This window comes from Acinonyx jubatus, chromosome C2 (genome assembly GCF_027475565.1).
Source record: "Acinonyx jubatus isolate Ajub_Pintada_27869175 chromosome C2, VMU_Ajub_asm_v1.0, whole genome shotgun sequence".
Taxonomy (NCBI): Eukaryota; Metazoa; Chordata; class Mammalia; order Carnivora; family Felidae; genus Acinonyx; species Acinonyx jubatus.
Window position 1 is genome coordinate 25861205 of NC_069384.1, and position 15766 is coordinate 25876970.

Here is a 15766-nt window from a genome sequence, read left to right on the forward strand (position 1 = left end):
AGGTAACCGTTTAAGCAGCTGCTAAACCCATTACTTTCAACTCACTCCAAACACTGGATTAACACCTTTGATTTCATACTCTTCTGTTGAACTTTTATTATGGCACAATGTACATAAAATAAAATCAACACAATTGAATCTTGTGGGATGATCAGGTTTAATGAATGTATAAGCACCACCATTAAGAACGGGTCCAATCCTTTTCCAAGCAAGTTCCCTCATGTTGAGATCTCATGCCACACCCCAAGCAGCCACTGATCAGACTTCTATCATACTAGAGATTCATTCCACTTCTTATAGAGTCATATAAATGGAATAATACACATTTACCTTTTGTCTTGTTCCTTTTATTAACCGTAAGGCTTTTGAGACTGACCCATGCAGTTGCATATATCAGTAGTTCATTCTTTTTCAATGCTGAGCTTTATCTTTTGATGGACTATAACATAAATTTGCTTATCCATTCACCTTCTAATGAACACTGTTTCCAGTTTTAGGGCCAGTGCTAAAACTCAATCAGCTAAACGGAACAGGAGAGGTGTGTAGTCTGCCACCATCAGGGTGAGTGACCCATAAGGAAGGCACTATAAGGAGCCATAACAGGTCACTGGGCAAGAGAGGAGGGATTATGAAAGATTCTGAGGACGGTTTGAGAGAAGCGTGTACCTGTTCTAAATCAGATGATGTTTCTGAGCGAGGATTAGGAGAAGCAGGGATTAAACTGGAGATGAGGGCCATTTAGCAACGGAGTGCCCCAGGAAAAGAGGAGTAGTGCAAAGTGGGGGCATCACGGGGGAGGCCACAGTGGTCTCCAGTTTACTCCTGCCCCACAACCTTGGAAACTGTGTTCCCTATGAATTCTGCAGCTGGCTTTTATCAGCATCCGTCTTCCCAGCCTGATAAGTAGCACGACTGCTTTTTTCTTTTTTAGCCTGAGCTCATTTTTATTCTTTCAGTCCTGAATGGGCATTTATTCTTTCACTACTATCAAAATGTAAATGGATTTTACAGTTTTGTGCTATTACAAATGCTGCTTGAATAGTACATAAATATCGATACATGTTTTCTTTTTTCTTGGTAATTTCTGGGTCATACATGGTAAATGCATGTTTAACTCAATAAAAAATGGGCAAATGGTTTTCCAACATTGGCCAACAGAACTGTTGGAGGGCATCTTTAAGGTTGTCAATCATGATCTCACTTCACATATTTCTTGATAATGCTTAAATTTGATTTTATTTCTCCACGCCATCTCTTACTGACCGTACTTTTTAATAAGGATCAACACATGCATTTATTTAAATGCACTGATGATTTTCCTAAGAAAATTTGTTTCTTTTTCAGATTGGTCAGTCGCTCTGGGGACTACATCAATTAGACTTTTAATTCAGTCTAATGCAAATCATTTCATCCTGTGAATCTCCACTGAAATGAGCTTTATTCTCCATTTCTTCAAACTACCAAATAAACCTTTTATTACATAAACTAGCAGTAAGTGAGATATTAAAGCAATCCTTTCTACATCAAATATCTATTGGTACCAAGTATTCTAACCCTAATCTTCATCTTTTCTCCTGAAAATATCTCTTTCCCATAAACCAACATATCCAATAACGGGCAGTTACTTAAAGTGGCTGCCACAGAGCTTGAGATCCATACTCTATATCAGAATAAGACTTCACCAACACTGGCTTCTGGGTGTCACTCTGGAGTGGTCCACCTGCTTTCCATTGGGAAGAGAAAGTGCCAAGTCTTTTACATGCTAACCCCAACCATCATACCACAGGGAAGAAAACTCTTAATCCATGGCACTTGGCTATCCTGAAAGAAAGATAAAGAAACCACAAAGGAACACAGAAAAGTCTTGTCTTCTAATGTTTCTTTGGCCTGGAGTTCCAGGACACCTGGCCAATGTCCCCAGAACATTTGCCTCCATGATTATTAGCATAGCCAACAGTCCTTCTCAAGTAAAGGTGCATGTCTATCACCTTGCACTTGGGCAGTGTCTCAAGGTCTACTAGTGTTGTACTCCATATGTCCTGCATCATCACCCCTCCATGTTAGTGGCCTACATCAGTCTATAGGAAGAACACTCGAAATTCCTATATGGGACAGGGTATAATTTATCATCACATCATTCATCCAGGAAAGCTATTTTTGCTTGGTTCAAAATACCAGGCTTCCTGGGCTTAGATCTAGTTTGCAGTAACATGGCTAAACACAAGGTCGGAACTATTGGTAAATATGAGAAATAAGCCAGCACACTAAGTACACTGTGGCAAAATCAAGATGAAAGGAAGAGCTGTGAGGACCAGGTACTGTGGCTCCCACATGGAAATGGTAGCCAGTGATTACTGGACCTACAGCACCACTTCTGCCATCACAGTAAAGTTTGCCATCACAAGACTAAAGGACTTCAAAGACTAGGAGACCAGGGGTGCCTGGGTGGCTCAGTCAGTTGAGTGTCCGAGTCTTGATTTTGGTTTAGGTCATAATCTCATGGTTCATGAGTTCAAGCCCCATGTCAGGGTCTGCACTGACAGCATGAAGCCTGCTTGGGATTCTCTTTCCCTCCCTCTCTGCACCTCCCCTGCTCACTTGCTCTCTCAAAAATAAACACTATAGAAAAGAAAGATAAAAAGACCAGTAGATCAGTTTCACCATTTGAAACACCGCTAGCCTATAACAAATGGATTACTTTATGTAACAACAACAAAAATACCGAGTCCAGGTGAAGTCACACATAGAAATCAATGGGCAAAAATCTGAGGGAGAAACAAGATATTTGCATAGTCTCAAAAATGGTCCCATGATACATACACATACATACATACATATATGTATGTATGTGTATATATATATATTTTTTTTTAATTACAGATTTTTTAAATTTAATCCATTTTCTATTGGAGAAACTTTTCTATAAAACTAAAATCATTTCAAAGCAAAAAATGGAAAACAAATGCCACACTCCTTACCAATGGATTGCAAATCCCTCAGGCCCCTCAAGGCCAGTGAGCTACTCCACATGCTCGTGCACTATACACATACAGGGAATGACTGGTACTCTACTCTTCAAGACAACCCAGTCTGTTTATACCAAAGGGTCTCAATAATATGCCCTATCAGAGGTCCTATCAGAAGGTGGTAGTGATATCTGACCACCATACTAACCCTCCATCAATTCTCTTTGTTACTGAGCTACATCCACAGGAATTTTGGCATATCTGAAAGAGCTGGGCAGGCTCTGACAATGGGGCAAGCTATAGTAACACATCACCCCTCACACCTAGGCAACTAACAGTCATCCCTGTCCATGTCCACACAGCACATAGGGCTCAAGAGATAAACTCTCATTATTCTGTGAACACCATGATGGCATCACCTCCAGATTCCCACAAGAAAATCAAGGTATTATATAGTCAAGCCTTCAAGTGAACTGAGCTCCACTGGACTAACACTCAATCTGGTCCCTAGAGGCCTCTTTGTTTTATCTTTCTTCCAGACTATACAAACAGATTTTTCAGGAAAAGCTAACAGATAAGCTTCCATCCAACTCTTTTTTTTTTTTTAAAGTTTATTTATTTAATCTCTACACCCAACATGGGGCTCGAACTCATCAGCCCAAGGATCAAGAGCCACATGCTCTTCTGACTGAGTCAGCCAGGCATCACCCCCCCCCCTTTCAAAATTCTGATAGTTTTCTCCCAGCAGCAGCCATGACTCATCTGAAAAGATGGAAGAGAAAGTTACAAGAAATTCTCCTCCAGCTCTGACACAGCCTCTCAAATCACAGTCATCCCCATTGCCCTTCAGCAATCACTTCCCTTTCTCCTCTTCTCTTCCACTTAACCCGTCTCTCCCTCTCTGGTTTGGATTCACAGCTTGCCTGGCCAAGGTGATCCCCTCCAGAGCTAACAAAGAGAGTTACTGTGTCAATGCTTCTCACTTACCTATCTTGAGGTGTGAGATGCTGGCTTGTGAGGTTCCTGCATGGCAGTCATGGCTGCTGTCACCAATGTGCTTAGCCACATCATGTGCCAACCATTATTACTGACCCAGGTTCCTTCTAGGACATGAGCTGCCTTTTGCTGTAATGATTCCTTAGTCAGGAACTGCAAATTCAATCCAGAACTTGGTCCGATGGGAACATACACACACTCACACACACTGTGCTTATTCACACTGCTTCTGGAAATGTGTGCCAACAAATTCTTCCCAGTGTACCTGCCCACCTCAGGGTCCACAACAAATAATTCCAATAACACGTACAGTCTGACTGGTACATCATGGACCAGTTAAAATTCCATATATGTCTTAACACAATGCTTTCTGGAGAGCATTGTTAAAAGAAGATACACAATCAGAGTTATAATCCTAAATATACCTGCATCTGGGATAAAAGTTCAGACAAATTATTAAACTTTTACCTGCTTTCACATTTATGAAAAAGAAAGGTAACTCCATGCTTACTAAATGTAGACACAGAAAGCTAGAATTTCCAACATTACCATAGGAAACATTTTGAACTAGGGCCATTTAGGATGAAGTGCCTTTTACCAGGGCCTTGGTGTGCTACTCAAGTGGAAGACTGCCATACCAACCAAAACACCCTGAATTTGCCACTGGAGTGCACAAAAACCCACATTCTTGTTCCTAGTCTCTACTTGCTCTGATACTCATTCTTTAGAAAAGTGGGATGTTCTAAATGAGTCTGGAATCCAATACATCAATTTTCCATCCTCCCCACATTGATCAGTTGTCTAAAACAAAAGGAATGAGGATGTGGGAGAGAACTGGCTTGATCAGTTATTTCTAGGGGTGTGCTAGGCAGTTCTAGCAATCCAAAATTCCTACACAAAGTGGGTCTCCAAATGTAACCCAAACCAGGAGACCTTAGGTCACAAAGAAAGGGAATTTCCTGTCATAAAACAGAGCTAGACAGTTGTGGTTTTCTATGTAGTAGCTGTTATACTTTTGTGTAAAGTCTACTGCAGTATTTTAGAAGTGTATTTACGAACAATAACCTTTCAGTTTCTCGACTGGAAGGAATTAGGAGTATTTGTGCACAACCACAGAATCTGGAGAAGACTAAACATTGAGTCTCTGAAAGTTTACTTATCTCCTTAACTGTCATGGAGACAACAAGACATCTAGTGATCACCTATCTAATCCCTTTACTTTAAGGATGAAAATCAGTGATCCTCAGGGAGGTTAAGTGATTATCTGATGTGTAAGGACCTTATCCCAACCTTCTACTATATTTCACTTCTCTGTTCTAAATACTCCAACCATTCATCGTAGAAATCTCACTTACTGAGTTATGTAGTTTGAAAAAAGCTTAAAGTGTCCATAACAAACACTTCTGAACTGAATGGAAAAGGATAGAGATTTAAGGATAATTAAATCCTTTTGTTTCAAAAAGGTAGGCTGAGGCCCAGGAAATGAAGAGATTCCATTTCAGTCTCAAGGCAAATCTGAGAATACAAAACAAAACAAAACAAAAAAACAACAACAAAAAAAATCCCTCATCTCCTAATGCCTGGCTTAGGGTTCTTTTTTCATATCACAAAACTCCTTCATTTACCTTTAAACTCTTTTATGAATTTCACAAAGAAGCTAGTCACTCTTATTTTTTTTAATCCAAAAAAGTATGTTAGCTTTATGTTCTATGTTATCTGAGGACATTCGAATTCCTTCAAATGCTCCTACAGAACCATGTTGTACTACCCTCTTAACAAGTACCATTTAAAACAAATAACTTACCAAGAACTGTCAGCTGAATCTTCTTATTTCCAACACCAGGAGCTTTTTTCACTTTGCACTGATATGTGCCAATATCTGACAACTGTAAATTTGTTACATTTATTGATGCATCGCCAGATTTGAGATCATTACTTGTAAAATGCACTCGTCCTTTCAGATCTTGATAGTAGTCATCATAAATTTTGTCTCCAGAATATAAAATAATCTGAAAGAAAATAAGACAGGAGGAAAAATAAACAAGCAAACCAACCCTCTGTCTCATTACAGGAGTTCTGGATATGCCACGGTACTTTCTGCAGATCCAAAAAAATAAAAATAAAAACACAGTATTATCAGGAAACCTACAATTACTCAAATCACAGATTTAAAAAACAGATCATGGGTGCCTGGCTGGCTCAGTCAGTGGAGCATGTGACTTCTGATCTCCGGGTTGGAAGTTCGAGCCCCATGGTGGGTGTAGAGATCACTTAGAACAGTTAAACGTCCAACTTTGACTCAGGTCATGATCTCACCGTCTGTGAGTTCGAGCCCCACGTTGGGCTCTGTGCTGACAGCTCAGAGCCTGGAACCTGCTTCGAATTCAGTGTCTCCCTCTCTCTCCATATCTCTCCAGCTCACACTCTGTCTCTCAAAAATAAATTTACGTTAAAAAATTTTTAAAAACCTTAAAAAAGAAAAGAAAACAGAGACCAACTGATCCTTGAATATGGTCACACACTTTGGCATCAAACTCAAATAATAATCAGAGAACATGACTATAGTCCATATCCAGCAGGTAACTTTTATCTGAGATGTTAACTATGGGCAGTATAATCAGAAATAGTGTCATCTGTAGGAATTTCTTGATGGCAGGGATTTGGATTCTTTTCTGTATTATCACCTCCCCTGTGCAACAGCCATGCTAAGCCCACTACCTTACCCACTAGATGTTTTAACTTACATATTAAATGTCTGTATCTAGGAAGCACTCAGTATCAGTTTGTTAAGTAAGTAAAAGCAACAACTGAAAGATCCACAGCTGACTTGCTCTATAAACACAAACCATCACTGTCTTTGCTGCATCTACTTTTCACACTGACTTGTCAATAGCAACACTGTGAACTCATGAGGCTGTCCTATCTTCCTCTGCATTTAACTGACTCCCTTATTCAATCTACTCCACTCAATCCCTCGTATTTTGTTATAAACGCACCTTAATAGGCCTTTAAGGAGCATCTGACAAGGTGTCCTCACTGTTAAGTTATTTTGTAAACTCTCTTAGTATTTTCCCATGAAAACAATATTACAAGTGGTGGTTATGAAATGAAAAACTAACATTTGCCAGGCAATTTTGATTCCTCTTCACAACTCTGCCAGGGTGGTGCCACTGTCCACATTTAACCTTGAAGCTGAGGAAAGCAGTGGCTCTTAGAGATCAATTTTTGCAAAGTCACACGGCTAAGATGCAAATCAGATCCATTTGACTTGGTACTGACTTTATTAACTTTTTTGTGTCATTTTAAGCTTACAAAATCCTTACGCATATAGTATTTCAGTGAATTCTTATCACAATCCTGAGAGGTATGTGTATTTGTTCCTATTTCACACATGAGGACAGAGGCTTATGAAATGTGGGAGGCAGTACAGGATAGTGCAAAGGAGAATAAGGCGCAAGAGGGGAGTGAGAGAGACCTGAGTTCAAACCCCAACAGCTCTGTTGCTAGCTGTGTGCCCCTGGGCATGTTCCTTCAAATTTCTGGACATCCATTTCCTCTTCTTCACATGTGTAATGATTCTCATTTAGGGTGTTGTTTTAAGGCTTAAATAAGTATATGTAATTGAACTATATACAACACTGCCCAGCACACAGTAAGTGCACAGGACACGGTAACTGTTTGCAGACTAAAATCATACAAGAAACAAGGATGGTAAGTTCTCCAGTCCAGTCCCCCACCATAGTGACTACTAATTTAACTGAAGTAAATAATGGCTCAGCTAACATATAATGTAACTGAAATTCTCTATCAGCATCCTCTTTTGCATCAATCTTTTCCTGTCCCTTTTACCTATCTTTTGGTTTGATTTTAGTGTTTTAGGTTAGAGGCCAGGTTTCTAAACCCAGAAATGGACACTTAAACCCAGTCTCTAGTCTCATACTTGTCTCAAAAGTCTGTAGGTGACAAAGCTGTGCCTCCCACTCTCAGCACAGAAGACTTTGGGTCCTCCTTTCACAAAATACTGTGCTTCCTGGTCTCTAGATGTACCTTGTCACACAGCTTAACACCTGAGTCCTAAGCCAGAAGCACTGAAGACCCGTGCTTTCCATTCATTCATGTGAACTGGGGGAGCAGTCATGGGCTCTAAGGGGAGATGGCCTCTGCAATGGCTAGGGTGTGAGGAGTACACAGAACCTCAGGTAGAAAGAAGCCTGTGTTCGGGGTGCTGGCACTGACATGGAAGGAGAGACAAGGCACAGCAGAGCAAGACAGGGAGGTGCAGGATTTCTGGGCTGAGCAGACAAAATGAGTTAGGCTCTATTTTGCTTAGGGAGATAGAAGGCAGTTGCGGTAGCAGAATCAGGGCAGAAGTATGTGCTTGGAGGGGGTGGCCCTAGTCATTCACAACCTGGGAAAGACGTTCATTTTTTTCCTTCAGAAATACATCATGGGAAACCTGCGTGAAATTGCCAAAAACAGTAAGTATTTCACTGCACTGATACAGTCGTTAAATGGCTTAATAACCCCTTCTTTTAGATGGACCATAAATAAAAATAAATTTTCTCTTCCAAATGTATGTTACTATATTCCTCTAAAATATTTACATTTATTTTTCTCTCCCTGGTCTAATAAAATGTTATTTTTAAGAATTAAATGTGTCAGTGGGAGCCTGGCTGGCTTGCCCAGTAGAGTGTACAACTCTTGATCTTGGGGTTGTGAGTTTAAATCCCATGCTGGGGGTAGAGATTACTTTTAAAAAATAATAAAATCTTTAAACAAAATTAAGAGAATAAATAAAATTAAATGTGTCAGACAAAGCTAATAGGCAACATCCTAAGTTAGGTGAAATATTTTGGTACCATTAAAAGGTAAAGTGTGATATATGTATTTGGAAATTAGATTATTGGGCAATTTCCCTCCTTTGTGCCACTTCTGGATTTCTAGGTTTTCTACATTAGGCTCTTAATACTTTATAATCAGAAAAAACTTCTATAGGGGAGCCTGGGTGGCTCAGTTAATTAAGTATCCGACTTCAGCTCAGGATCTTGCAGTCCATGAGTTGGAGCCCCACGTCCAGCTCTGTGCTCACAGCTCAGAGCCTGGTGCCTGCTTCAGATTCTGTGTCTCCCTCTCTCTCTGCCCCTCCCCCGCTTGCACTTTGTCTCCTCTTTCTCCCTCTCAAAAATAAACTTAAAAAAAAAATTTTTTTTTAAAGAAAAACTTCTATAACAATATTTTGCTATTTAATTTTTTTAATGTAAAATTAGATAGTTTATAAATTGTTCTGGTATGAAGGCTTTGCTTTCTAAGAAATTCATTACACAGGATATTTAACTTGAAGAATACAGAAAACAGACTCTGTCATAATATGTACCTACATTACATTGTTACACACGGTGACCCTTACACAGGTAAGAGAATCCTTGTGTTAAAAACTGAATTCCAGGGGTGCTTGGCGGCTCAGTCAGTTGAGGGTCTGCCTTTGGCTCAGGTCATGATCTCACAGTCTGTGAGTTCAAGCTGCACGTCGGGCTCTGTGCTGATAGCTCAGAGCCTGGAGCCTGCTTCATATTCTGTGCCTCCCTCTCTCTGCCCCTCCCCTGCTTGTGCTCTGTCTCTCTCTCTCAAAAAAATAAACATTAAAACAACAATAACAACACTGAATTCTAAAAAGAACAAAAACAAAAAACTGAATTCCATCCAATTCTTCACAAAGTCTAGTTTCCTCGTGGTCCCCTGGCACATTATGCATATTCCTGCCATGCATCATGCCTGCTCCATACGCTCCTCCTCCCACCATGCTGTGGCTCACACTTCGAACTCCAGATTTCAGAACATTCCTAAGTTCCTCTTCTTCCTTAAAGCTTTCTCTAAGAAAGCTTAGGCCACTTGTTATCCATTTCACTCCATTACACATGTCCTCACTTTCTGCCAGAGTGACTGCTTTCCTCCCCCATATCACAAGAGAGAGAAGTCTGGGCTTTCCTCATAGCTCCCCCTATCCCCACCCCGTCCATGTGATCGGCATAGTGATGGACACTTAAGACAAGTTCTAGACTTCTGGTGGGTGAGCAAGCACTTAGCAAACTTACCACTTGATCCACCTTCTGATTATCAGCCGGTGATAACAGCCACTCGATGTCCAGTGGTCCCTGGTCTTCTGGACTAAGGGTAAATTTGCAGGGCAAATAAGCAGTTTCCCCTTTGGCCTTTTCAATCATCTGATCAGGAGTAGTGATACTTAAACTTCTGGTGAAATCTGGAGAAAGAAACATGCACATGGACTAAGCATCTGCTGTTAGGCTGGTAGCATGCTCAGCACACCCCAGCTGTTCAAGAGTACAGGCTGTAATTTGGGACCAGAGTGAGGAGGTCCAAACACAGTGGTCCCCAGTTTTTAGCTTGTGCCTTGTAGAAATGGAATGCCAATATTAATAACATCTCGTTTGATACAATTTCCTTTAAGGGCACTGTGAATCTCCCAACATTATGTGCAATACAAGTTTCTATTGGTAGAGGGTATTCTATATCCAAGTAGATGTTTTAAAAGTAAACTTAACTACAGTCTCTAAAAGGTCAATGATATCATACCAGCTCAGGCTACATTAATTCAAACTTGTCACAGTGCCACAGACACACTGGGAACTCTTGCTGCTGGGGCACATGCTGATGAATTGTGACATGTTTTCCACCAAGGCTTCTTCAATTCTAAATTTTTATTAAATTAGGGGTGCCTGGCTGGCTCAGTCAGTAGAACATGTGCTCTTAATCTCTGGTTATGAGTTCAAGCCCCACAATGGGCACAGAGCTTACACAAAATAAATAAATAAATATTTATTTATTTGGCTCAGTTGGTTAAGCATCCGACTCTTGGTTTCAGCTCAGGTCATGATCTCACGGTTTGTGAGATCAAGACCCATGTTGGGCTCCGTACTGACAGTCTGCCTGGGATTCTCTCCCTCTCTCTCTCTGCCCTTCCCCCACTCTCTGTCTCTCAAAATAAATAAACTTAAAAAAAAATTATGTATTTTTTAATTTACCAAATATTTGGCCTTAGTATTATCTGGAAGACTTTTCTTACTGTTTCTCTCTTCCTATTTCTCTTCTGAAAAATGTCTGTCATACTTATTATTGTTAAAAAGACATCTTAAAATTCCATAACTTGTTCTGGAATTTGTATTCTATGAAACTTCCACTTAGGTCACAGAGAATTAATAACCATTAATGGCAATATTTGAAAAGTATGTAAAAACCAAAATAAGATGTCCTAAACCCCAAACAAAAATTCCAAAACTCTTCTGAGTTTGTTAAAAAGAAATGGCTTAAACCCACTGATTTTTTTTTTTTGTAATATTTATTTATTTTTGAGAGAGAGAGGTACAGAAGCAGGGGAGAGGCAGAGAGAGATGGGGACAGAGGATCTGAAGCAGGTTCTGTGGGAGCCTGATGCAGAGCTCGAACTCAGGAAACCTGATCATGACCTGAGCTGAAGACAGACACTTAACCGACTGAGCCACCCAGGCACCCCCTAAACCCACCGTATCTTTGTAAGAACAGAACAAAAAGTCTCCTCTTTGCTGCAAAACTCGTACCACTTACATGCCAAAAAAAAAAAAAAAGTTAAAAGTAAACTACAAGCAAAATGGTTGTTTCTTGATAAATATCAGAGAAAAAAACACTGAGTTTAATAAATTCACATTTTGTTTGTCAAGAGGAAAGCAATTTTGTTCATATCAACTCACATATAAAAATAGGTTTGTTCACTAGGTAGGTCTTAGAAGATCAAAGTCTGAAAAAGCCAACAATATGATATGAAATGCAAATTTAGCATGTAAATAAACTATCACACAGAACTTATTTTTTTAAACTACTTACACTATAAAAGTTTGCACAGCACTAGTTTGTCACATCTGTTTTCCTTTTGATAACCCAACATTTTCTTGCATATAAACTTGAAGTATCAACGTATACAGAACCAGAGTTTCGAATGGTCATAACATTTGGTCCTCTCCATAACCTAACACTGACTTTCAGGGCTCAGTGATGATCTGGAAGAGGTCCTAAGCACTAAGATTATGGTACATGAGACCTGCCTCTCTCTCTTTTCTTTCCCCTGCTGTGACCAACATATTAACATTTTAGAGCAAAATTAAGAATGGGGTGGCTGGGTAGTTCAGTCAGTTAAGCATCCAACTCTTGATCTCAGCTCAGGTCTTGATCTCAGGGTCATGAGTTCAAGCCCAGCACTGGGTTCCATGCTGGGCATGGAGCCTACTTTAAAAAAAAAAAAAAGTAAATGTGAGTCCTAATTCTCCATAATGATGATTTTGATGTTGTTTTTCAAATAATAAATTCCAACAGACCAAGCCAAATATAGAATTAAATTATTAGCCATCCCAAAATCCTTTCCATTATCCCTCAAAGAAGGTTAATGCATATCTGTCACTTATAATAAAATGCTAATAAAGTTAAAGCTAATAGATTGAGAATGAAAGAAAAGCAAGATAACACACAAGCCATTTATATTCGAGCATCATCCTAAGCTTTTAATCACATTTAAGTGCACTCCTCAAAAAGCATATTAAAACTGGACATGTACTCTACCCTCCCTTAAATCAGAGGCTGGCCTAACTCTGACCAAAAGAGTGCTGCTGTGTGAGTTCCAAGGCAAAGTCTCAAAAGATCCTGTTGCTCCCACTCTTGCCCTCAGACCCCTGCCACTAAGTGACCAAACCACACAGGAGAGAACTGAGGTTTCAACCAACAGCTGCAACCACTCAACATGCAGACACCCAGAAAACCCAGCCCCAACCTAGACCAGTTGTCTGCAGCCCTATGAGTGAGCCTAGAACTCCCTATCTCAGCACAGCCTAAAATGACGACCCCCAGGATCGTGAACTCGCACACAGTTTTTGTTTGAAGCCTTTAGGGTTTGGGTTGGTTTGTTACACAGCAAACACTGATGATATACCATCCAACTCACTGATTCAACCCAAATGGACTATTTTATTCAATATCCTAAAAAAGACCCATTACTATTTCAATCTCCATTTCGTGCCCACATTCTATTTAAAATTATTTGATTTTTGCATGTATAATCTCAAGTGCTTCTCTTGAATTAATATTCAGTCCTCTGAATATACACAGTTTACCTTTTCTAATAAACTCAGTTCCATTCCTACCTCATTCACTAAGACATTCATTCTCCTACCTTCAACCTACACTGATTTTTCTTTCTGTCTTTATATGCATATTCATAGTACTTTACTTTCTGCTCTCTTTATTATCCAATTGGCACTTAGCACATACTATGCAAGGGTTTTTTTCCTTTATAAGCTTTCTTGCAAAGTTGATTTAGATAGCCTCCATGGTTTTTGTCATATGCTCTAGATGTTGATGAGCTTATCTTCTTTCCATAATACGTTGTATTAAGTGAATTCTAAAAACTCATGTCCCAATTTAAATCATTAGGCTCCAAAACAGTTAAAAGAAATTGTGGATACCCTTATCTTCTGTTGTAGTTCCTTGCACGCTAGCAGAAAAAGAACGGATTATAAATTTGATCAGTTTTATAAAGGTGGAAAAAGAGTACTAAATCCCCCATAAATTGTTCCTGTTACTTGAAGATCTTCTTTCCATAGCTACTATAATTTGTTACCTGCACTTAATTTGGATATTAATACTTTATGTATTAAGATAAGAACAAGCTAAGTGTACTCCAGAATGAAAATTCCATTCCAAAATGAATCAAGACATAGCCCAAAAATATGGAAGGAACAATATATGAGAGTGAAATTTTGCTATTAATTATTAAACTTTCAGGTTATTCAGTGCTTTTAGAGTTTTTATTTTATTTTTTATTTTTTTTTCAACGTTTTTATTTATTTTGGGGACAGAGAGAGACAGAGCATGAACGGGGGAGGGGCAGAGAGAAAGAGGGAGACACAGAATCGGAAACAGGCTCCAGGCTCCGAGCCATCAGCCCAGAGCCTGACGCGGGGCTCGAACTCACGGACCGCGAGATCGTGACCTGGCTGAAGTCGGACGCTTAACCGACTGCGCCACCCAGGCGCCCCTAGAGTTTTTATTTTATAAAAATAAAAAAAAAAGAGTTACTCTCTCCCTCTCTCTGTCCCTCCCACACTCACTCAAGCTCTCTCTCAAAAGTAAACTTAAAAAAAAAAAGTAACAAAGTTCAATGACATCAAACATCTAAATGTGTATAATGTTCAAGTCCTCCTAACCATACTCTGTACTTCTATTGCACAGTCATTAGAATAAAATGCAACTTAGTTTTTCATGACAGTATCTTTCATTCTCTTGTTTGACACATAAAAATTATTTTTATCTTAAAAGACTACCTCAGGAAATAGTTACATATGTATTAAAATGATCTGGAAAGATATATACCAAACTCTTAACAGCAGTTATTGTTTCAAAACTGAGATTTTAAGAAGGGTGATTGCCCATTTCTGCTTTACACTGACATTCTCTTAATGTGTATGCTGCTAAAAAACTTTTTTAAACAGCTCTTTAAATGGCTTTCAGTATTTTTTTCCAAAAAAATGCTTAAAGCATTCAACTGCTCTTCAATGTGTCGCACTAGAAATGAATTAAAATCTCAAGATTGTACAAAACAGTTATTGGGTTTCCTAGCAACATTGAAGGGTCCTCTTTGCACAGAGGCATAGTTTTTCAAGTGTTGAAGTATGCAACAGTCACAAATTAATACAAGACAAAAGGCAGACACTTGGTCCCATGCCGTGTCTCCGGGGATTCTTTCCTAATATGTGCTGCCCAATTCTATTTATGCAGCAAATTGAGCGATAATTTAACTTACAAACTACTTGCAGGTTCAAACATGGTCTGAAAACTAAATCAAATAACAAATCTTATGATGTTATTCAAACTTATATTCAGTGTGATTAAATGCATAGAAGAACATTATCAACCACAAGTATTCGCTGAATCCAGTGAATAAGTGCTCAGCACTGGATTATATAAGAAAACAAACTGAATCACAACGCATTTTTGGCAGTGACTAAAATAACATCTCCTGGTTTTCTGCTTGCTTTTTTTTTTAACCTCCAGACTTTAAATCATTTGAATCTTCAGAGCTTCTCTTCTGCCCGGTCTGCCTTCTACTGCAGCATCAAAATGACACCAGCTCACCCAAGTACTTTTCTAGCCTTGATGTGGTCATCTCCTACCAAACATTAGAATTGCTGCTACCCTAAGAATGGAGTAAAACTGGAGATAATGGAAGACTCCATTCCTCTAGCTGGAAGGCAACATTTTGAACTGATGACCTACTTTGATTTCTCTTTTTTTTTTTTTTAATTTAAATCCAAGTTAGTTAACATACAGTGTAATAATGATTACAGGAATAGAACACTTACATAGCTCCCAGTGCTCATCCCAACAAGTGCCCTCCTTTATGCCCCTTGCCCATTTAGCTCATCCCCCCCACCCAACACCCCTCCAGGAACTCTCAGTCTGTTCTCTGTATTTAAGAGTCTTTTATGGTTTGTCTCCCTCTCTGTTTTTATCTCATTTTTGCTTCCCTTCTGCTTTCATTTCTTTAACTGACTTCTTCAAATTTAAGCTACACATTAACCTGGATGGTCTTCAGCGATCTTTTCCTTATCACAATCTTAAAATCATAGGCAAATGAAAAGCGCTCACTGAAACCTTATGGTTGATTTTTTAAAAAAGAAAGAAGTAAACATAGGGATTTTCAATAATGTTGAGTGGATAAAGTCTTAAAAATGGAGAACACAAAAGCTATTAAAGAAAAGACACAA

At 39.2% G+C, this 15766-nt stretch overlaps 1 protein-coding gene across 4 annotated transcripts in view; it reads right to left on the bottom strand.

The window, feature by feature from the left end:
• CXADR (CXADR Ig-like cell adhesion molecule) overlaps nucleotides 1-15766 on the bottom strand; it is a 56101-nt gene that overhangs the window by 21981 nt on the left and 18354 nt on the right. For all 4 annotated transcript variants that reach the window (XM_053221830.1, XM_027077513.2, XM_027077511.2 and 1 more), the window contains exons 2-3: nucleotides 10055-10221; nucleotides 5767-5971 (exon numbers count right to left, since the gene is read on the bottom strand). In XM_053221830.1, coding sequence (XP_053077805.1) covers nucleotides 5767-5971; nucleotides 10055-10221 — 372 coding nt within the window. The remainder of the gene's footprint in view (nucleotides 1-5766; nucleotides 5972-10054; nucleotides 10222-15766) is intronic.